Genomic DNA, 24,356 nt, shown 5'->3' with positions numbered 1-24,356 from the left:
CCTGTCAGCTCCTCTGTAAAGTTTCCCCTAACTCTTCCAGAGTTAACTTCAATGACTACTAACCTCACAGAATGTTGTAGATAACTTTTGTATCATTTTACTTTATAATTCTCGTTTGTATCCCAGTCTATGAGCTTTCTGAAGGCCAAGATAAGTTATTTTTCATTAAAAAGAAAAAATTCACAACCAAAGATGGATAGCTGTTAGGTTAACTAACACTGACATTACTCTGAACTTATAAAAATGTTTTTTGATAAATAACATGCCATTTGCAACGGATGTTACTAGAACTGAAAGTAGGATTTTCGCACTGGGTTCATTTTTTTTCCCCCTTAATTTCTTATTAACTCTGACTGCTGGGTGTTCTTTTTCTGGATCCTTACTATCCTAGCCAAATGAAAATTTTAGTACACGCATTAACAATGCATAATAATCAAAACCAAAACCAAAACAGAATACAGCTTTTATATTATTGAACTTTATGTACAAAATCATTTGATTTCAAATAAACATTTAATGTAAAAACAAACGTTCTTTTAAACTGAATTTTTTTTTTTACATCTACTGTACCATTCAAATGCTTTATCATCTTACATGATTTCTTCAAAATCTCTTACCAAGGGTACATATAGAAAAGCATTTTTTTTTATAAATAGAAACAAAGGGATTTTTTCAGCTTTTATTATAAGATGACATAAAAAGTTTACTCAACAGAAGTAATTTCATTACTATTTGGGGGAGGGAATCACCAACTTTTTGTGCAAACAATGCTAGCCTTCTTTTAAGCATTAAGAGCATAACTGCTTAAGAAATGACATAAGCAATAATTCTACACCTACATCTCCCCTAAAATAATCTATTTTTTTTACATATGTGCACAGCTTTAGCAAATTAAAGCCCGAGAGAAATGCTCGAGATTCACTATCCAGAGGCATGATCAGAGTTTATTGTAACTCATCACTGAGAGAGCTTACCAATCAAGGAGTCTGTAATGAAAGCTGCAGTTTCCCTCTTTCCTATTTTTCTTAACACAAAAATCAATGACTAAGAACTTAATACTGGATGACAAATCACACCCACACTATTAGTTAAATAGCCTCACAGTTAAACACATCTTAAAAGACCAATCAAATCAGTATTTACATTTTATAAATTTCTGAAGACACCATTAGAAAGCTTATATATCCCTTCATTAAACAAAATAGGGAACTGCATCTGATGGTGGTGGAATGAAATTAAAAAATTAAAAATACCTGTATTTACAGCAGCATTGATCCTTTATAAATAAAGAATATGAAAATGCAATTATCTTTAAGGATAATAAAAAATTGAGGTGATGTTACTCAACCACAGTGCTTGGAGTTGGAATAAAAATCTATTGGTGCTTGTTAATGTGCCAGTAGTGAAACCACTTTCTGTTGGAGAAAATCCAACTGCAAATATGTGCATAAAAACACATATATCACAGGGCAAAACTGCTCACAACAATTCAAGTCAGCTTATCTGTATTGGATATTCTAATCATGAAATACATTACAAAGACATCCCTTGCAAAGAAAAAAAACAAGTTATAGATTTTCTGGTTCATTTTTACAGAACATTTCCTTCCTCGAAAGTGGCATCTTAAAAATCCCAAACTCATTCTTCCCTTGGTTTATAATGAAAAGATGTGGACAGCTGAATTTTTCAATGTGATTACCATATCGAAAAGTAAAAAACAAAAAACAAAAAACAAACCCAAAACAGCAATATTTTTTCAAGTTTAAAAAAACATACTGGGTGAGCAATGCAGTAAAAGTATCCACATAAAAACAAAATGGTCAGTAACCTTTTAAGCCAACATGACATTTCACGGTCAACAATGTGAAAAATTGACATTTTCTCAAACAGGCATAAGATGAAGAAGTGCTATTTTAAAATTGTAAAATAAACTTCTATAAAGAAGGATCTTATGTTGTAATTTCTCATTCCAAATTGATAAATGATTTCAAAATCAAGGATCAAAGTTTGATTGCAATAATAATGCAACATAACTTCCAAAAATCTTCAATTTCTAAAAAGGAATCACACTCCAATTTTCCCTCCCCAAAAAAGGTTTCACAATTACGAAGTAGAAAAATGGCCAGTCACAAATGCTAAAACCATTATAATTTAAATATATGAAATAATTTCTAGATTATCAATTCAATGTATTTCATAAGACAATTGAAGTTAAAAATACTTTCTTTGAACTATTGCTTTTCATGCTCAAACTCGAGTGTTGTAATGACATCAATGAAATGGACATCCATGTAATGCTGCATGACAAAGTGAAGTCGAGCCCTGACACAAATACCCTTGTTGAAATCATTTACTTCATCTAACAGTGCCTGTTTGAAACCTATGATTACAAACGAAAACAAAACTCTTCCTAGAGGCTGAATTCCCTAGAATGCAATTTCAGTGTTTGTCCATAACACGGGGTTAGGTTTTTTCTTTTCAGAGTTTTTGTTTTTTGCTCTGTTTTGAAACCCCTGAGACACCATCTGCTTCCAAAGCTTTCTCTTTTGAGTTAATTTCACTAAATCCATTTGCTGTCCCATTTTGTTCTTCAGTGATTTCTTCATTTGCAGGGGAAGCAGATTCTCCTTTTTCTAATTTTTGCTGCATTTCACGGAGCTTGGTTACAGCTTTATCTATTGACATTATGCTAATAAGATTAAAGTCATGCATGCTGACTAGATGAAGCATGAAGTTTCGACATAAATTCTTCTTAATTATTTTCTGTCCATAGTTTTCTACAAACAGCATACAGGCATGATTCATTTGATTGTCAGCAATAAACCTATTCAATAAAAATAACACAAGCATCAATAGTGATATAAAGCATTTTTGTCAAATGCAACATGGTAACTGATAGACCAGTAAATGATGATTTAACAATTAGTAAAACTACAGTGAATCTGAGATTCAATGACCTGAGTGGACTTACCATTTTAAAAATTTAAAGAGATTTAATTTAACCAGAACTTCAAAAGATGTCATTTCTGTTTGTCCTAATGAAACAGCATATGACAGTATTAAAAGTACAGAGCATTTTTCTCTTGCCACCACTTTCCTTAACTCTCTACATACACACTATCTATCCCCTTTAGTTTCGCTCTTGACCTTGACATACTTTCCTATTTCAGAAGCAGTGTTTCTCTACATTTTCCACTTCATGGAAAACTTTTAAAGAAACGAAGATGCCACATTTGTAACAACATGGATGGACTGTGAAAGCATTACACTAAGCCAGACAGAAGGACAAACACCGTATGATCTCACTTATATGTGGAATCTAAAAAACAGAGGTGCCTGGCTGGTTCGGTTGTGCAACTCTTGATCTCTGGGTCATGAGGTTTGAGCCCCATGATGGGTATTAGAGATAACTAAAAAAAAAAACAAATTAAATCTGAAAACAGTAACAAAACTCATAGAAAAAGAGACCAAACTTGTGGGTACCAGAGGCAGAAAATAGGAGGAGAGATTACGGGAGGTGTTCAAATACTCAAGGGCTCAAGTACTAGGCATATAATGTACAACATGATGACAACAGCTAACACTGTTGTGTAATATACAGGAAAGTTGTTAAAAGAGTAAATACTAAGAATTCTCAACAAAAGGAGAAAATGTTTTCCTTCCTTTTTTCTTTTTATTGTATCTATATAAGAGGGATGTTAGCTCAATCTATTATAATCACTTCACAGTAAATATAAATCAAACCATTACACAGTATGTCTTAAAGTGATGTATGCCAATTATTTTTCAATAAAACAGAGAAAAATAGCCACATTAAAAAAAATTTGAAGATGTCACAATGAATGTGGTTAACAGTGTGGCTGTGTTGATAGAAAGCAAGGAAGGTGCACCCACAATGAATACAATTTGAAAAAAATCAAATCAAACCAAATAGGAGAAAGGCTGCTCAGTTATCCACTGAAAACTCAGTGTCTAACAAAGTCCATAAGGCCTGCCTGCAGATATTTTAAAATCCAAAGTTTACCCAACAGGTAAAAATACCCAACTATACTAGCCACTTTACAATGCTAATATAGCATGAACCCCAACAGTTGTTATGCTACCAGAGTTAGATCAAGGAATGAAAATGGAACCCAATAAAGTAATAGGACTAAAATTCCATCTTGAAACTGACCTATCAGGACAAAAGAAAAAAACAGACTTAACCTAAGTTTCAAAATACAGAAATTACTCATGACTGTTTTAATGACTACACCAGGGACCAGACAAACATTTTCTCTAAAAGGCTAGATAAGTAAACATTTTAGGTTTTGCAAGCTATATGCGATCTGTTGTCTTCCTCTTTTTTTTCTCCAACCCACTAAAGATGCGAAGACTATTCTTAGCTTAAGGCAGTGTAAAAAAAAAGGCTATGGCCCATGCACCCCAGACATCTGGGCTGGAATTTATGTATCAGTTCCTCTTTACTCCCTAAGAGTAAAGAAACAGAAGTGCCCCTTACCATTTACTTCATTATAAATAAAAACATTTTGGCTGCTCATGCTATAGAAGAAAACCCTAAATGAGGATTCTAATAATAATAATGAAGGTGCAGAAGAAAAATATATGTATTGAAAGGCAAATAGTTCACACACTGGGAAGGAGGCAAATCTGCAGGAAAAGTAACACTTTGGAAGATACTTTTAACCACAATGGCACAAGAAATAAGTACTGTTCTACCCTGACCTCTATGCAATGGTGGTAAGAAATCAGAAAAGCTATTTATATTTTATTCTCCAGAATTAAGCAATTTTAAAAAACTGTAGTAATAGTGTGATAACCCATCTTCAGGATTTTCAGGTATGTACCAAGGGACCTAATATTTTTTTTACTCCCTGGCAATAAAATAAATGAAAATTGGGTCATTAAAAAAAAAAGGGACATATTAAAAATGAGAACTGCTATTAGAGCTAACGCCTTTCTTAAACATAAAACCATTTTTCTTTCTGCAGTTATAATACTTTGGATTAGGATAAGATTTAGGGCACACTGCATCTAAGCTAATGGAATTTTTTTATTTTTTTGTGTGTGAGGAGAGGGGAAACGGAGACTCTTAAGCAGGCTTCACACTGAGGGCAAAGTCCGACCCTGAGATCATGACCTTAGCAGAAATCAAGTGGTGGATGCATAACCAACTGAGCCACCCCGGCGCCCCCAAGCCAGTGGAATTTTAAATAAGTCTCCAAAACATCGATTTACAGAATGGAAGCAGCAAGAGGAGCATAAAGGAAATGGAATACTTAAATTTAGAAATACCCTACCCATGTTTCATGACATGGAGATTCCACAGTTTCATCACTTCTTTTTCTCCTTCATTAACATCAGAAAATTCCTCAATTTGCTAAAAAAAAGAAAAAAAGAAAAAAAGAAAAAGAAGGAAAAATACCTATTAAATACAGAAAAAACAAAATTGGTATTTCTAAAAAAAATTATGAGACTATCAAAAACAATTTTTGTAACTAATATCATTTATACAGCAAAGTGGCAACATTTGTTAAATAAAACTTTTATTCAAGTAGTAATTTTAAAAGGGAAACCCTAAGTTATAAATAAGTTACCTACTTCAAAAAAACCAAAAGACGATACAAAATCACAAGAAGAAAATCTGTATGTCCTTCAGTTGCTAACTATTCAAATGACACAATTACAAAAATTGTGGATTCCTAAATTCCTTCATCTAGAAAGGAGTTCTTCACACTAAGAGTTTAATTCATATTAAACAACTAATAGTTTTTAAACATGAATTACTTCATCATAAGATTCTAAAATCATGGTCAGTCGTGATAATAGTAATACTCACTGTAATGGTTTTTTCTCTTAGCCATTCAGGATCTTTTTCATCTTCACTATCTACTTCCATTTCTTGTGGACGGAGAGGTAAACAAGTATCACTATGGAAATAGAGACGATTGTGTCCACTACTATACGTTCGCTGCTGTTCCACTTCTCCGTCTTCAGATTCAAGAAATTCAGACATGCTTGCTTTTGTTCGTTTTGGTCTGATGAAAAGAAATGTCGATGTAACACTAAGTGACACGGATAGGATTCTTTCTATTTCACACCTCTCAAATAGAGCACACTCCTCTGGTACGGGTTCCTTCCTAGGCATGCACACAGTAACTTCCACTGGGAGAATTCTTTAATCCCTCTAAGCACTGTAGCAGTAGTGACATTAACATTTAAGACACAGGAAAAAGTTCTAAGGAGGAAGTGAGAAAATCACTACAGGGGCTGGAAAGAGTTATAAAACAGTATACCACCCCAGACACTTAGTTAATAATCTGAAATAATGATTCCCACCCTAAACAGTAGCCCTGTCTGGCTCTCCTTTGTCTCCATCACCAGCAGAAGTCAGAGAGTAAGTTTTGTTGTATGACGTTTTTACCTACCTACACACAAGAATATGTGTGATAGGTGTTCTCTTTACTGGTCCATTGCGACTAAAAGCAAATCCAGGTTGGCGATGAATATCCTGAGGATTTCCGGCATAGGAGCCATCATAACACTCGTTGATAGAAACATCTATCCTAGCACCTTTCGGATGATACTGTAACAAGAATGCCAAGATGCTGAGAATAAGGAAATATTAATTATCCCTACCCTAAGTATCTATCACTCTAATTTCATTAATTAAAAAGTACCTGTAGCTCTTAATGTTTTGAAAACTAAAATGAGCCACACATGAGAATGGTGAAAGGTAAGTCAGAAGACCTGGAGCCAAGAAGATTTGTGTTAAAATCCTGGTTGTGACAATTACTGGCTTGGTAACTTTGTACAAATTATTTCTTGTTTGAGTAAGAAAAGAAATCACCACTTAATTCAAAGAGCCAATGTGAGGATTATATAAGTCAACACAGGTGCACTATGCAAATACACGTAAGCTGATCACTGTAATTCATGCATATAGCAATCTACCAAATGCAAAGATTTTGGCATTTTGTGTAGAAGCACAATTTATTATTTTTATTTTTAAAAGGTTTTATTTGAGAGAGACTGAGAGAAAGAACGTGGGGGGAGGGAGGCCTGAGGGAGAAGCAGGAAGCCTGACATGGCTTGATCCCAGGGAGAACCGTGGGATCACAACCTAAGCCAAAGGCAGATGCTTAACCACCTGAGCCACCCCAAGAAGCACAGTCTTTGAAAGTCAGATTGTCTTATATATTATTGGTAAGAAGAACAAAAAAAGCTACTTACAACATAATTGAAGATAAATCTGCTGTGGCAGAGTTTCAGATGCTTGAGTAAACTATAAAGTTTGCGGCAGTTCAGAGTACACCACGGGCAATGTAGATCATCTCTTGCTTCCGTTTGTTGTCTTGTATTGTTGTTATAAAGGAACTTTAAAATAACAAAAAACAAAAAACAACAAACCTCCAACTTAAACATCTCAAGATACTCTTTCAACATCACCTTTAGAAATAGTTAAAACAATTTAAAAAGAAAACCAAATTAGAGACATTCTTTTAAATATGCCAAAAGGTTTCAGATGTAACATGCAAAACAAAGGCATCTCATGATTACTTAAAAAAGGGCCAGCTATGTTTACCTGATAAAATATTCTTAATTTTTGTCGGTTTTCACTTGAAGTATCTTTTTCTTTTCTTGTTTGTAGGTCTGTATTCAATGATTCTTTAACAGCTGAAAATATACACTTTTATATTTAATGCAAATACATGCTATAAAAAGTGAAATGACGTATCTTGTAAAACTAAACATTAAAGTTTTCACAGAATTCTACCTATGGTACTTAACACTATTTAAAAAAATTTTTTTTTAAGATTTATCTGAGAGAGAGAGAAACAGTGCACGCACACACACACAAGCAGGAGGGGGAGAGGGAGAAAGAATCTGAAGCAGACTCCACGGTGAGTGCAGAGCCCTATATGGGGCTTGATCTCGCAACCCTGAGATCATGACTGGAGCCAAAACCAAGTCGGACACTTAACCATCTGAGCCACCCAGGTGCCCACTTAACCACAGTTTTTGTTCTCATCCTCAAGTTATTGGCAGGAGCCACTTTTTCCCTTTAGAACTCCATCTCTCTCAGAAGCACCACCCCCACCGGCCTCTTAAAAAAAAAGAAAAAAACAGAACAAAAACCAAAAAAAACCTCTTATATTCTAAACCATTATGAAAGTAACTCCAGGGGCGCCTGGATGGCTCAGTGAGTTAAGCCTCTGCCTTCGGCTCAGGTCATGATCTCAATCAAGGTCCTGGGACTGAGTCCCGCATCAGGCTCTCTGCTCGGCAGGGAGCCTGCTTCCTCCTCTCTCTCTGCCTGCCTCTCTGCCTACCTGTGATCTCTCTCTGTCAAATAATAAAATCTTTAAAAAAATAAAAAAGAAAGAAAGAAACTCCAAATAATTATATGTAGTCACTATAGTTTAAGCACTCTGAGGTCAGAGGTGGTTTTGATTGATCTTTGTATTCTCAGTGCACAACACTGAGCAGATATCCATTTAGTGTTGGTTTAACAAAAACTAAATTAAAAATGATTGTATTAGTATCACCCCAAATCCAAAAGATAATGGCCATTAGTAATTTTGGTATATTTCTTTACAGACTTAAAAATAAAATGTTTTTATTTTCTCTGACACAACTAACCATTTCGTATGTACAATTCTGTATAAAATTTTTTCTCAGTTTCTTTGAAACACTTACTTATTAAGACTGGCCACAGAGTATTTAAAGACATGCCCAGAGCACAATGTACTTGAGAAATCTTTGCCCTGACACAGGCCATTTCTTACACCCCTTTGACTCTCACGGTAACGGACACACAATGAGTGGACATGAGTGGTCAATGTCAAAGACAGCTGTCTTAAGCCTTCTGTCTTCTTTAAATAGAGTTAAATAAAAACACGTAGATGCTCTTAATTGAGGGCAGTGTTCCTATCAGGCAGATACAAAATGACAGAACACTACAATGCACCTGAACCTTAACTCAGCAGAGTTAACTCCATTTCTAAGTGTTTTTCCTCTAAAAATTTCCTACAAAATGTAACATGGTGAAATTCAAGTTATGATGATCCTCTTCCAGCCCTAAAACTGTAAAAACACTCTGAAATACTGATTCAGTTCTACAACATATACAAATCTTCACATGATTTATAAAAAGCATTCAGTTACAAAACCGTTTATATAGCTGTAGTTCCAAAATCTAAAAAGGTATGAAAACCAACTGTTTTTCTCATGAGCTTGAGAGAAATTTATTTGGTGGAAAAACTTGTCCTAAATTGACATGAAGCTATCTAAAGATGGTGTTATATAACATATGGCGCATATATATATATATATATATATATATATATATATGCATATATATATACACATACACACACACACACGTGTATATATATATATGTTATATATACATTATATATTTCATCACGCTTTTAAAGTTTTTTTAAAAAAATTCCCAGACACACCTGTCGTAAAACATAAAGAACTGCTGATATTTCCCAAAGAATAATTATTAGAGCAAATGGCAAACAAATTAATCTGAACCCAAGTTCTAATTCTGCAAAACATTATTATTTTATTTATTTCTTGGTAACCTCTACACCTAATGTGAGGCTCAAACTCAAAATCCTGAGATCAAGAGTTTCGTGTATTCTTCCAACTGAGCCAGCCAGGTGCCCCTGCAAAGCACTACTCTGACAGCAGTGTTTTCTTACCTATAGTCTGAGTAGGTTTAACTGAACCAGGCTTGTTTTCTTGATGAAGACTCTCTGAATTTCTAGTGGCAAGAGGCTTGGCAATAGGAGCTGTAGATTTGTCATTGGTCTCTCCTGTCCAACGAAGAGTGAACTGCAACGTAGGTCCCTGAGAAAATGTTTCAAATGGAGGCAGCCTCTAAAAAAGAAAACATATGAAAAAAGAGTGAAGATTCCACATAATGAATTTAAAGAAATCATAGGAATAAAAAACCCTCCTGATATCTATTACGATAAATTAACATGGATCTGAAAACCTAAAATGCCTACAGAGATGGCCAGGCAGGTAAAGCACACAGATGGCACAGGACAGACTAAAGTACCTGAGAGCTCAGGTTGCCCAAAGAGGCAGCCATTTAACTGCAATGGATGAATTGCTGCCATGTGCAAACCGAACCCCAGTACAGCCAGATTTTCAAATTTGTTCAAAAGAAGTCAGAAATCCAAGACCTCATGGGAAATCTTCCTATTTTTACATGTTGGTAATCAATGAAAAATGGTTTTAAAAACAAAAAACTGTTGTTAGGAAAGCCTGCCAAGAGTGCAACCTGTCAGATGACCAGCTACTTTCTTTTTGTAAACTGAACACTTACAGCAATTAGAAATTGTCCCTGACTTCTTCAGCTTCAATGCCAGCTGCTCTGGTTTCTCCTTTTGGGTTCTGGTTCTTGGCTTTCCTCCTCAACCTCTAATCACTTATGACTGTTCTGGTCTCCTTAATTCCTAGCTAACATTTAGCCATCTGCCCTAATCTCTCACCTATCCTTAAAGATATACTTATTAGACTGATGATCACAAATTGATTCTCTATTCTTTATACTTGAGCTCCAAAACTGTGTATCTCAACTACCTCTTGGACACCGCCACTTGGATGACATCAATGTCACCCTGAACTGAACTAAAAATATGTTTAGACATGAATCTATTTTCTTTCCGTCCCAGGTATAATTAGTTTTGTTCCTAGCATTATCATTCTACTAGTGACCCTAACCTAAAAACTTCAGAATTACATCTGGCTCCTATTTTTCTTTTGTTTCTCTTATGTAATCAAGTATAGATCCTTACTACCTTATTACTACAGTATCTTAGCTGCTCTCCTCCTTCTAATTTTTACTTCTCAATTAGAAGACCAAATAATCTTCTGAAAGACTGCTTTCATGCTATTCCACAGAAAGCTGTTTATTGGGGCGCCTGGGTGGCTCAGTCAATTAAGCGTCTGCCTTCAGCTCAGGTCATGATCCCAGGGTCCTGGGATAGAGCCCTGCATCTGACTCCCTGCTCAGCGGGGCGTCTCCTTCTCCCTTTCCCTTTGCCCCTCCCCTCTGCTCGTGCTCTCTCTCAAATAAACAAATAAAATCTTAAAAAAAAAAAAAAAAAGAAACCTGTGTATTTTACTGCCATACAAGCCTAAACTCCTAAATCTTGATTAGAAATAATCCTCTTAAAACTGTAATTCTGGACAGTAATGAAATAAAAGTGTGCTTTTATAAACCAGTTTTGAAAAAGTAAGTCTCTCCATATCTAGGTATTTATCTCATAAAAATACTTGCAATGCATAAAGATACATGTACTAGTATATTCACATTTGTGAAAAGGTAAAAAAAAAGTTAATAAAATTGAATTATCCATTAAAATTGCATTGGTTTAGTAAATTATGGGATATTTATTTAAAAGAATACCACAAAGCTTTTAAAAAGAACCAAATCTAGATGCTTTGACTTTAAAGGGATGCCCATATCATAGTGCTTCAATTTCTTGGGAAAACCCAACAACTCCTATATTTTCTTGTGAATAAAAACTTAAACTTTAAGTAAGAAATTTAAAACATAATGAACACCTGCATGAAATTCAAACACCACAGATAAGCATAAAAAAAGTTTAAAATTTCATCACCTAGAAGTAACCATTAATTTTAGAAAAAGTAGGAATATATATACAATATTCAGTAAAAACTAAATACCATGGAAATCTTGTCAAAGACAATCTTTTTATATTTCAGGTATTTCCAATTTCTCACTACTTTAATATTTTTGACATGATCTGTTACATCTTTTCAGTTAAACAGTTCCTAACCTTGTGACAAAATCGAGAAACTGGGTTTAATTGCTAATGCCTACAAATACAATTAAAATGTCATCCATGTTGCCAGTCTACCCCCCCAGTAAGGCTGTACCCAGTTATTCTCACATTGAAGCATTATGTGTCCTCACATCTCCCACTAGAAACTCAATCTTTTTGTCAAACTAGTAAAGTAGTATCTCTGATTTTTACATGTCTTTGAATACTACTAAGGTTGAGTATCTTTTTGAAAGCTTGCTAGCTAGTCATCTATACTTGTCGCCTTAAGAATTGCATGATTGTCCTTTAACCATTTTTCTAATTAGACTGCCTATTTTTTTTATTGACTTATAAAATTACAGATTCATAATAGCTTTTTGTATGTTACTTCATCCTTGGCCTATCATTTGTTTTTAACTTTAGATTTTTATAGTGGAGAAATGATTCACTTTCATAGTGGAGAAATGATTCACTTTCATTATTTTATGCTAACTTTCACAACATACTTATAAAAGCTTTCTTCATATTAAATTATATTAATATTCACCTACATTTTTTCAAGTTGTATAATACTAATTTTTACATTTATGAGTCGTCTGCAATTTATGATGTCTAAGTTTATTTACAGATGGCTAGAGACCAGTTCTGTCACAATGAATGGTGTCTCCCACACAGATCTAATACCAATTTTATCAGAGACTAAAGTCCAAAAGCACATGAAACTATTTTAAAACAATGTTTCAGTGATCCAACTCATCTATGTTTACTGTACCATACAATTTAAAGGTTTGTGGGGTTTTTTTTTCCTTTTTACCTTAACAGTATGTTCTACTATCTGGTAAGTAAATGTTTTTAGAAAACTTCCACAATATTCCTTACTATTATTACATGTTGTCCTAGATTAACTTGAAAACTAATTTTAAGGCTTAAAAAAATCCTGGGATTTTGCTTGTGTTAGTACACTGACCTAATATTGGAAATAAATGACATCATTATTCTGTTGCGTCTGCCTACCCAAGAAATATATTTATTCTTTTAAGTCTCAGAAAAGTTACTTCAAGTTTGATTCATCTCGGTTCTGCAGATTTCTTGACAAATGTATTATTGGTCATCGTTATGTTGCCTGCTATTACGATAAGCAGGATTTACAACAGTTTGTTGTGGTGGTGGTGGTGGTGGTTGTTTTTAATTCAAGTTAGCTAACACATAGTGTAGTACTGGTTTCGGGTACAATAGTAGTTAACATTTATTGAGCACTTATTTTATGCCAGGCATGGTGCTAAGCATATTTATTTCATTTAACCCATCAATTCTATGCCTCGTTTTCTAGATGAGAAAACTGAGACACAAAAGCTTAAATAATCTGCCAGAATGCCACACAGCTCTAAACCTGGCAGTCTGGCTCCAAGGTCAGCGCCTTTCATTGAATACTCTGACTAGGTAATCTTTATTTGTATCTTTCAAAGTATAAAAACAAAGGACTCTTTACTTCCAACATGAATTTGCATCTGGGAAAGAAAACATCAATCAAAAATGGGAGTTCATGACTATAACGTGCTCCGCCTTCTAAGCAGTCCATACCTTCCCATCAAGAATAGTCTCCCATGTTGCTCTTTTCTTGCTTATTGGACATTCTTCCATTTCCTGCATGGCTACTTCATATTCCCCATCTAAAAGCTGTAAGCGCCTGTTAGACAAACACATACACTTTAAAGTAACCTGTGTATTATTGTAAGTACACAAATTCTACATATTTAGATTTACACTAAAAAGCATTTATTAAATTTATAAACTAGCTTACACACCCAACAAAACTTTGAAATATACCTACTCTCCATTCCTGACAAAAGCAATTTTAATGATTTGCACTAGTAACTATTACTACTAGAGAATTACTTCATTACTGTAGCTACTCAGACATAACTTATTATGTACTAATATATAATAATATGCCTAAATTCTCGAAACTTGGTAAATTTTAAACATTAAGTATAAAGCACGAGTGTAGGCTTTATACTTTAATGAAATGGGATAACAACAGTGTTATAATACTTGCCTTAGATAACCACTAAGAATTATGCCTCTGTCATTTCTGACTATTGAAAAAACTTGAACTAGAATTCTTGACTTTCATTCATGACCAATAAACTTGATGATTATGACTCTGGTAACTATAAGATCCTGGGGGCACCTGGCACATATAGGTGCTCAATAAACATTTCATGGATGAATAAATGAAAGAAATACCAGTTGAATCAAAGAATTACGCCCATACTCACAGTACAGTTTTAATGTATGTGTACATATATGTGTGTTTACATACAGTTTGCATTACTTTTTTCATACCTTTAAACACTGGTAACACTACCAACCTAAACATCATTCTTCAACCATGCTCAATAATTAATTGTATGTCACAAGAATCTGGCTTCTCCTCATCAGTCTTGGAATAGTTCTGTTAGGTGGTAACAACTAACATTTATTGAGTGCTTACTATGTGCCAGGCATTATTTGAAAGACTTCACATGTTTCATTTAATCTTCCCAACTCTATGAAGTAGATTATTCCACTTTTCAGAAGAAGAAACTGAGGCAGAGAGATTAAGTAGCTCACCTTAAGATGACAAAGTAGCCAGAGCTAGCAAATGAATCTGGGTAGTCTAAGTCTGACCTTAATACCAAACGATTTTGAGACTTAAGAATTTTTGTCTTTACGCTGTGAGCCTTGAGTTATTCTACTTCAACAGTATAGCAGTAAAGCTATTCAACTTAACATTTTAAAAAGCTATTCTTATGTATTTGTATAGGTAACAATACACTCATATACTTCTAAACTGAAATGAGGCTTCCCTCACGCGTTTACATGGCTATATGATACTGTTTTACAGTTGTGCATTTGATAGCTACAATCCAGTTTGCTCTCCTACCTGTAGTGCATGAGGAGGCCCTTTTTTCCCCACAGCCTCATCAACAGTGCTTTATCAGTTTTTTGATCTCTGCCAAACTGGTAAGTGAAAAAATGACACCTCAGTGTACTTTTATATTCAGATGTCTTAACTTTTAAATGTTTAAGAACCACATATATTTTCCTTTTTTGTAAACATTTTAATTTTATCTCTTACTCATTCTTCTACTAGGCTGTGGTATTTTTCTTAATGAGTATGATCTTACTATATTAAAGAAATGAGACATCAATTTATAGTAGGAGTTGAAATTAATTCTCCCTTGTCATTTTATTTTTGACTTAGCTTTTGTTTTCAGAGTAAGTTTTTAATTTTGCTCTGTATTTCATACTTTTTCTATATGGCTTTTGAATTGTAGTCATTGTTTAAGGAGACTTTAATTTCTCTGAGATTATAAAAAGAACTTTTTACACATCTAACTCCTGAGATCTTGGGTTGTAAATACTTTTCCTCCATTAAAAGGAATCAAGACTAGGAGTGTCTGACTGGCTCAGTCAGAAGAACATGCAACTCTTTATCCTGGGGTTTTGAGTTCAAGCCCCATGCTGGGTGTAGAGATTACTTAATGTTATTGGGCTCCCACCACTTAAAAAAACGGGGGGTAGGATGTTGGGGGGCCCTTCTGGCTCAAGCATCTGATTCCTCGTTTCGGCTCAGGTCATGATTTGAGGGTCATGAGATCAAGCCCAACCCCATGTCTGGCTCTGCACTGAGCAGAGCCTACTTGAGATTCCCTCCCTCCCCATCTGACACTCCCCACGTTCCCACTCATGCATGCTTGCTCTCTCTAAAATAAACAGAATCTAAAAAAAAAAAAAAAAAAAAAAAGGAATCAAGACTCTGAAGAAATGGCCAATTCCACAGTAAGCCTGGGCTATCTTACTATTCAGAAAATAAGGAAAAACAAACAATAAATAAAAGTTAAGTAAAAAAGTCAAATAGGATCCTATTTAGAGGGGCTCCTCCAGAGTAAGTCTGGGACAACTTGAGCATTAAAATGAGTAAAAACATGAGTAGATTAAAGCAGAATGAATAAAAATTGCATCTGTTATTTGGTTAAGAAGAAATACTGATTAAAATACCGATAAAAAATGAGTTGAGGAATGTTCTTCTATTTTATAGAAAAAATGTCTGTAAACATGGAAGAAATGATGGAATGTTTAACATTTTGGCAACTGCCATAGGAAAATTTTTTCAAACAAGAATCATTGATGGATGCTACACTATTGGGTAGAAGGTTGTTGGGGAGAAAATGCACATTTACCCAGTTGAAAGTGAGATTACCAGAGATGACGTATTAATTAATTTAAAGGGAAAAGATATCATTACAATGGAGAAATACTGTGAATACCACCTTAACCAAGTGATCAAACCTAATTTTACCTGTATCTGTGATGTACACAGAGAACACATCACCATTCAGTGTATCCTTCCCAAAATGTTTAACCTGAATCTAATCATAAACTGATAGACATTTTGGAAAACTAAAGGTCTATTAAAAAGTGTCACAAATAATAACGAAAAGAGAAAGACAGACTCATAAATACAGAAAATAAACTAGCAATTGCCAGAGGGAAGGAGTGTGGGGGATAAGCAAAATAGGTGAAGGGGATTAGGAAGTGAAAATTCCCAGTTATAAAATAAGTAGCTCACAGAGATGAGAACTACGACATACGGAACACAGTGAATAATACTGTAATAACTTTCTATGGTGACTACACTTGTGGTGAGCACGGCAAAATATGTGGATTGTTGGAAACACTATGTTGTACACCTGAAAGGACAATCATGTGTCAACTATACTTCAATGTAAAAAAAGGGCAATATACGAATTATAATTAACAGCAATAAAAAGTGTCACAAAAGGCAAAAAGAAAAGAGAAAACAAAGGGTTGGAGAACTATCCCAAAAAGAAGAAGACTGAATAGATATGGCAACTTCCCACAGATTGCAACCCTTGGGGTAGGGGTGGGACAAGAGGCATTATTGTGGTCAACTGGGGATAGTATTTGTTGTGTTATGTTAAAGTTACTGAGTATGACAGGTGTATTGTGGTTATGAAGGACTGTCCTCGTTTTTAGGAGATACATACACTGAAATGTTTAGGAGTGAGGAATGAAGTAGAGTGCCACAATCTAACTTTCAAATGGTTAAGCACAGGAATAAAATACACACTCACAAATAAAGCAAATGTGATAAAATGTTAATGACTGATGAATCTAGGTGAGGGTATGTGGGTATTAATGATTTTTCTACATTGTTCGACTTTTTTATGGTTTAGAAATTTTCAAAATAATTGGAGGAAAATTCTCCCATGGTTTCTACTTGGTACCTTTACTCATTAAATAGAAAGCAGTATTTCATATGTACAAGGAATAGCTTAATACATGTGTAAGACAGAAAGAATTTTTAAAAAGAACACAACACCCATCCCCATGCTGCCTAAAACAGAACACTGACCAACACCAATGAAGCACAGTGTCACGTCCTAGTTGCTTCTCCCATAGACATAACAACAATTTCCTAAAACATGTTTCTATTATTTCCCATGTAAATCTCTAACCTACAAATTTCTGACTTTAAAAAGACACTATCTTGGTTTAATATAAAGTGATATATTTGAATAGTAATATTAAGTGATTTATTCTAAGACAATATAGCAATACAGTAGCCAGCATTTATGGCATTATTCCTAGCCATCTTTGCTATCCTATTAAAAGCCTTGTAACTTTCTTTACCTGGTGGCTAATAGGCGACACTCAGTACTTTTTAAAGAGTAGCAGGAATGTACTAATTGCTTTACTTGCCACTTTCCCCTATGCCTAACAGTGAACTGTGTTAATTACCAGCAAGCAGCTAGAAACAAGAACTCATAGCACATTACAGGTTCCATTCTCTGATGTTGTCAAAAAAGAACGCTGCCTTTGCCTCCTAGATATTCTTTTACTAGCATTAAGATGCTTCACTCTCCAGTGGAAAAAAAAACTGGAAAGATGATGACAAATTCAGGTATTCTCTGCTACCCTGTACCAAATGCACAGAGCCACACGATGATGACACACAGATTTCTTCCTTAATTTTGTAAGTACATAACCTCAAGATTTACACAGGGCCCACTTCATTCAGGTCTCTTTCAAATACTACCTTCTCCTAGACCTACCTTTCTCTATAAAACAACCATTTATTCTTTTTCTTCACAGCACTCACCAATAGTGAGTTGTCATAATTTTTGGGTGGTGGTGTGTTTCTTCCACTAGAAGGTAAGCCCCATGAAGGCAGGGATGTTGATGCCTTTTCACTGCCTAAAACAGTGTCTGACAAAGAGTAGACACTCAGAAGTGACACGCCTAATAAACAATCTTAACTGAGCCATCAAATAGCAACTCATCTATGTTTATTGTTTTCTATGTGACAAAGAGAAAAATTCAGTATTTACAAACTTGTTTTATCTTTTTCTTTTTTTTTTAAAGATTTTATTTATTTATTTGAGGGAGAATGAGTGAGAGAGAGCATGAGAGAGGAGAAGGTCAGAGGGAGAAGCAGACTCCCCAAGGAGCTGGGAGCCCGATGCGGGACTCGATCCTGGAAGTCCAGGATCATGACCTGAGCCGAAGGCAGTTGCTCAACCAACTGAGCCACCCAGGCGCCCTGTTTTATCATTTTTAAGAATGAAGAGAAACAGGCACCTAGGTGGCTCAGTCGTTGAGCGTCTGCCTTTGGCACAGGTCATGATCCCACAGTCCTGGGATCGAACCCCGTATCATGCTCCCTGCTCAGTGGGAAGCCTGCTTCTCCCTCTCCCACTTCCCCTGCTTGTGTTCCCTCTCTTGCTATGTCTCTCTTTGTCAAATAAATAAATAAAATCTTAAAAAAAAAAAAAAAGGAATAAAGAGAAACAAAGGCAAAGAAAACACCACCACTATATTATCCTTCAGAATAAAAACATTTCTAGAACATTATGGGAGCCTCAGGTGTCCATCAACATTACCTGTTTTTATCAAATACTGTCATTTGTGCAACAAATGTCTTTTCCCCATCTTCACGATTTCGTTTTCTTCTAGCTGGAAGTTCTTCATTGACATCTGAATTTCACAAACATTTCTTATGAGTCAAATATTCAAACACAAAGGTATTTTTTTATGATATGGTCCCTAATCCTAAATTAGGTACAAATTACAATTAATTTGTGATACAATGTCAAGACTTACACTTTTCAATTTTATGTTTACCATATGTGTATGTCCTTACTAGGCAAGGAGAAAAAATCCTTACTTATGGTTACTTTTCAATTTCAAAGGCTACTTTAAGACTCAAGGATTATTTCCCCAAAGGTGCCTCTCACTGAATTTCACATATCCCTCTATTATCCCACTCATGATTTTGCTACAATTATTTATATCTATCTCTGCATGCTAGGTCAGTTTTTGAGAGCTTCTGGAGGACAGGACTGAATATTTTAATGATCTTTGTATTCCGAGCACTTATGTGCTGGTTGAATGATTACCTCAAAAGCAGATTCAGCTGGGAAGATAGAGGAATATATGTGATAAGCAAATACAATAAAATCTTAATTACAGAATATAAGTGTAGGTAGACAAATATTTACTATATAAAACTCAAAATTTTGACAGTTATATACATATGAAATTTTTCACAATAAAATGTCATGTGTGGGGGGTAGGAATGAATTCATTATTTTGTTTGCTGAGGGACTAATGGGAAATACCAGTCTTCTCCATCCAATGTTTACTATATTTTTTTTTACTACATGAAATACGTTTCATCATGTAAAAAATGAGAATTTTACAGATTAAATACCTAGTACAGCACAACAGCCAACCATTTAAAATCCAGGGTAATCTACCGTAAAATTAATTATCTCATCAGACTGTAAAATATCTGCAAATAAAGGTCATTTCACGCCTTTAGAATGCATGCAATTTACTTCTACTTCTGCACCATTTTCATTCTTGGGAAAGCAAAGTTTAAGATAAAACTATTAAAATAAAAATTACCAATATTTTCATTGGTTTCTCCATTAATCATTCCATTAAACTCTCTTCTTCCCGGACGAGTCACTCTAAATAGCAATGAGTAAGACTTCACCATATGGCTGTTACTAGGTTCAAATTCATTACTGGAAACTGCAAGGGACGGGAAATTTCCAGGTTTTGTTTGATTGAGATCAGGATTCAAAGGCACCTGCTTTTTACCTGTAGGAACTTGCCTTATTGGACAACTTACATCCTGCAAAGGCAAAGATTATGAAATTATACTTATTTATGCATATGCAATTATTACAAGAATTAAAATAAGACTTATAATCACAGATATAGGAAACATCATTACCAAATGGCATGCTAAAATTCTAATCATACTTCTGAAAATTGTGATGAAGCAAAAAGAAAATTTGGAACAGCTATATCCCAAATATTAACAACTGAGGATTTCTCCAATATAATGAAAATAATGATACAGTATATAAAATATTTAGCTGATGGTGATCTGAAATAGTTTCAAATTAGACATATGGAATTAAAACCAAGCTTAAAATGTTAAGCTCATATAATCTTTTCCCTTAAAATTTCTATCTTAACAAAATAACTGATAGGACCATTAGAAATGAAAAAAGAATGATAAAAACACCACTGTCAATGTTACAAAGTATTAAATCCATGTATTTAAATGTTGCTTAATAGGAGCAACATTGTTCATCTTATGAATAATATTCTGTAGAAATTATGTAACTGGAGTTATGCTTAAATAGCTGAAAAATTGGAAGATATGAAAGACCTTTATAACAAGATAGTAGCTTCTTTTTGAAAACCAAATACATTCTTATTCTAACAAAAAATTCTACTCTACAAGAGTATAAAAAGAGAAATATTTAAGTTTCCCCCACCTCCTCCAGGTCCTATACTCCAGAGATGACTAATATTAGCAGTTGGTTGTATATATCCTTCTAAGCAAATGTTTACATCTATTATTTTTTGAAACACAAAAAGGACACTACAATTGTATTCACATTTTTTTCCCCTGCATCTTCAAGAATGTTCACATCGCTGTTTATCATGCATATGGGGATTGCATGGGAGGGAGGAATGGTATTTCTTAACTTTGAAGTTTTGAATATATATACTTAAACTGTTGTCTCCTAATCACCTTAGTCTACTCCGTATGAGTGCTTTTGTAGTGCTCAAGCCCTGTGTCACCTTATTATGATTTTGGAAGAACATCAAAACAGAAATCTCTATACAAGTCATTCCTAATCCTAAAATACCCAAGATCTTGAGGCTACTAAAAGTACCGGTTACCGAGAAAATTTAACCATCCTAACAGGTGTTTCTGTGGTGAATGATTTCACCTTATAAACAGAAATTTGAGGCAATGTATTAATAGGTCAATGGCCAATAACACTGGCAACAGATTTTCTTTGCTTAAGAGTAGTGCTACAAGAGGTAATCCTTTCCAGAAAAACTCTCACAGCCCTTATTTAAATTTCAATTGGAAAAAAAAAATAAGTTTCAATTGGTACAAACTGCTAAAAAGCTAAGAGATCGAAGTGAAAGGGAAGCATCTGATTTTATGTCCTAAGATGCTAAAAGATAGCTTCTTCCCTTCACTGTCACACTCCCACAGCAGAAAGTTTTATGCAGATACCTCAGCTGCCAGAAAAAAAACATTAAGATCTAGGAGGTTGGCAAAAAAGGTTATCATTTTTTTAATTCAGCCATCAACATCTTTAAAATCTTTCAAGGTATGGGGTACCTCAGTGGCACAGTCGGTTGGGCACCCGACTCTTGGTTTCAATTCAGGCTGTGATCTCGGGGATGTGGGATTGAGCCCCACCTTGGGCTCTGTATATCACAGAGCTGGCTTGGGACTCTCCTCTCCCCCCTCCCCTGACATGCTCTCTCTTAAAAAAAAAAAAAAAAAAGGAAAAGCTTTCAAGGTTTAAAAGCACAATATATATGCATGAACATACTCAATTAAAAAATTATTCCACATAATCTACCAATATTGTATTATATGTTACCTTTCTTTTTTTGTGGCAAACTTTCACAAGCAGGACTTCCAAGGTAACAGAATTTTGTTCATTTTCTGAGTTTTGTGATGGCTTATCTAAACAGAAAATCAATACTTTAAAATGTTTTTGTTTAAAAACATAAATACCATACTCATTTTCCTAAGAAGTCTGGGAATTTCAGACAAAAAGACTTCCTATAATAAAGACTTCCCAGAAGTTTACTCATTTTTTGCCCCAAAATCAGTTCCAATTTGTAGCAAACTCTTTAAAACCCTTTAAATATATAGTCATTTAAACAAACTTTTCACAACACAATTATAATTACCTTCCTACAATACTGTGTGATTTTCTTTTGATTCAAATAAGATGTTCAATTATTTTAATTAATGCTAAAACATTTACTGATTTATGTGGATATAAAGATTTAACATTTATGATAAAAAGAGAATATAATAAACTGCTAGTCAAAAGTATTTTTGACAAATACAGTTTAAGCTTCTTGGCAGAAAACACAAATGAAATATTCAAGAGACAACCACACACAAACATTTTAAATTTTTTTCCTTCTTCCACAATCTATTAATAGAAAAATTACTTAAGGATATACTTAAATTGAACTAGTTAGTACTATATATGTTTTATTTTGAATGCACAGTGATAGCAAACCAAAAAGTTCTTGGATTTGACTAGGACTTGTGATCAAAGGGATTAAAATAATGGATTTCATATGTAAAAGTTATATAAACAATTATATTATCATTTCACAAGAAAGATAGCTAGTTTATTACTTTTTCCCTAGAATTTCTCCAAAGCCTGAGCAGGACAGGTTAATTTAGGATATTATTTACTACATAGGGGAATCTCTCTCGGTTTACGAAGTTCAGTGATTTTAATTTTAAATAATTGTTTATATTTTCTGTATCAATTAACTGACAAAGGCTTTTGCAAATTAAGGTTCTCGAGTACTTCTCTATAACTTACTTGTCTTTAATCCCAGAGGCATTAGTAGTTCAAACTATTTAATCAATGATTACTAGGTTTCAATAATATATAGAACTACAACAACAGATGAATCTACAAACATAAAAATAATTTTCCTTCTGAGATTTTGCACGCTTTTTTCTACTTAAAAACATTCTTATGTAGGGTGTGTACATAAGATACATTTCAATCAGTCTCTTTGAAAGTTGTAAACTTTCAAAATAAAAAAACTTTAATATGGAAAAAAAAAAATTCAGTGTTTAAAATGCAGTAACAAAAATGCTCTCCAAACCATAATCACCATGAAAATAGTACCCTAATAATCTTTGTGTATTCATTCTAAGCAGTTTCAAGTAGTAACAGCTAAACAAAAGTCTTCATTTAAAAACAAAAGGAAAAAATAATCAGATTTTAGGGATCTTGATGTTGGCTTTCTATCTTGATTTCTTAAAAATATTATTTAAAAAAAAACTACAAATATACCTTGATTAGACAAGAGAGGCAATATAGCTGCTTCTTCCCAACTTCCACTAATTTTCAAAGTTATAATGGGAAATTATTTTCTGGAAACAGAAGTATCAACAGAGTTTACTTTCTCATTTACCTCGGTAACATCAAGAAAAAAAAACTTCAAGTGAATTTGTGCAATTCTGAACTCTACGTATTTTGTCATGTAGACAGGAAGAACGTTTAATCCAATGAATTTAAACTAATTCAAGTAAAATTAATTAAACTTAAATATTAATCAAGTAACAGTATTAATTAGTAAATATTCATTAATATCCATCATCTATTTCAGTTATGGATAACTTACATATATTTTATGTATGTCCCTGGGAACAAAGGACTAACAAACTTATAAAATTCAAACTATAAGCTTTAAAGTATTAGAGTCCATGTACTTTAAAAGTACAACAGAAAACCAAGTATAAAGAATGATTAGAAATAAGGACTCTATAAGATGGTTATAAGTAATTAAGGAAAAAACATAAAAATGCTACTCAGTTTACTTCTATATAAAAATGGATCAGATCTAAGGCAAAGCCAGAAGTAAAGTTACAGTAGTTAACAGAGCTATGACCAGATTTCAAACTACTTACATAAAAAACCTGACTTAGTTATCAAACTATTCTAATATAACCCATATTATTAAACTTTGTTTCTTACTAAACAATACCAAAGATGATCACCTTGACATGTTTCTTAAAAAGATGTCATTCTATTACACGATAAAGATGGATTAACTCAAGCAGCATTTTACTCAATTTGAAACCAAATGAAACTTTACCTAGCATGCTTTTACCTCTTTTAATGAAGTACATTTAAGACTATATACTTTTCTTTGTAAAATATTGATATATCCCTTTGGTAGCAGTGGTTGTTTCTATTGCTTTATTAATGTAAAAAAAACACGATGCAATACCATCAACTAAAAATATTCATGTAGAAAGGATTCTACTCGGGGGACTCTTCACCTAGTTCAGGTTCTAAGACAATTTAAAGTCCAAAAAATATTGGAAATAAAAAATAGTAAAACTTAAGAAATTTAATTGAAGATTTTCCCATTATTTTC

General features: G+C 33.8%; 1 protein-coding gene across 1 annotated transcript in view; it reads right to left on the bottom strand.

The window, feature by feature from the left end:
- Window positions 1-452: 452 nt before the first annotated feature.
- The window catches only part of SUZ12 (SUZ12 polycomb repressive complex 2 subunit), a 41,788-nt gene continuing 17,884 nt past the window's right edge, over window positions 453-24,356 (bottom strand). The window contains exons 6-16 of the mRNA XM_080825307.1: window positions 21,812-21,897; window positions 19,791-20,022; window positions 18,764-18,857; window positions 13,395-13,500; window positions 9,717-9,894; window positions 7,586-7,677; window positions 7,234-7,377; window positions 6,429-6,586; window positions 5,840-6,038; window positions 5,301-5,380; window positions 453-2,824 (exon numbers count right to left, since the gene is read on the bottom strand). Coding sequence (XP_080681433.1) covers window positions 2,479-2,824; window positions 5,301-5,380; window positions 5,840-6,038; window positions 6,429-6,586; window positions 7,234-7,377; window positions 7,586-7,677; window positions 9,717-9,894; window positions 13,395-13,500; window positions 18,764-18,857; window positions 19,791-20,022; window positions 21,812-21,897 — 1,715 coding nt within the window. The 3' untranslated portion in view covers window positions 453-2,478. The remainder of the gene's footprint in view (window positions 2,825-5,300; window positions 5,381-5,839; window positions 6,039-6,428; window positions 6,587-7,233; window positions 7,378-7,585; window positions 7,678-9,716; window positions 9,895-13,394; window positions 13,501-18,763; window positions 18,858-19,790; window positions 20,023-21,811; window positions 21,898-24,356) is intronic.

Source organism: Martes martes, assembly GCF_963455335.1.
Source record: "Martes martes genome assembly, chromosome: 16".
Taxonomy (NCBI): Eukaryota; Metazoa; Chordata; class Mammalia; order Carnivora; family Mustelidae; genus Martes; species Martes martes.
The sequence above is the reverse complement of the archived record's forward strand: the minus strand, read 5'-3'. Positions and strand labels throughout refer to the sequence as shown.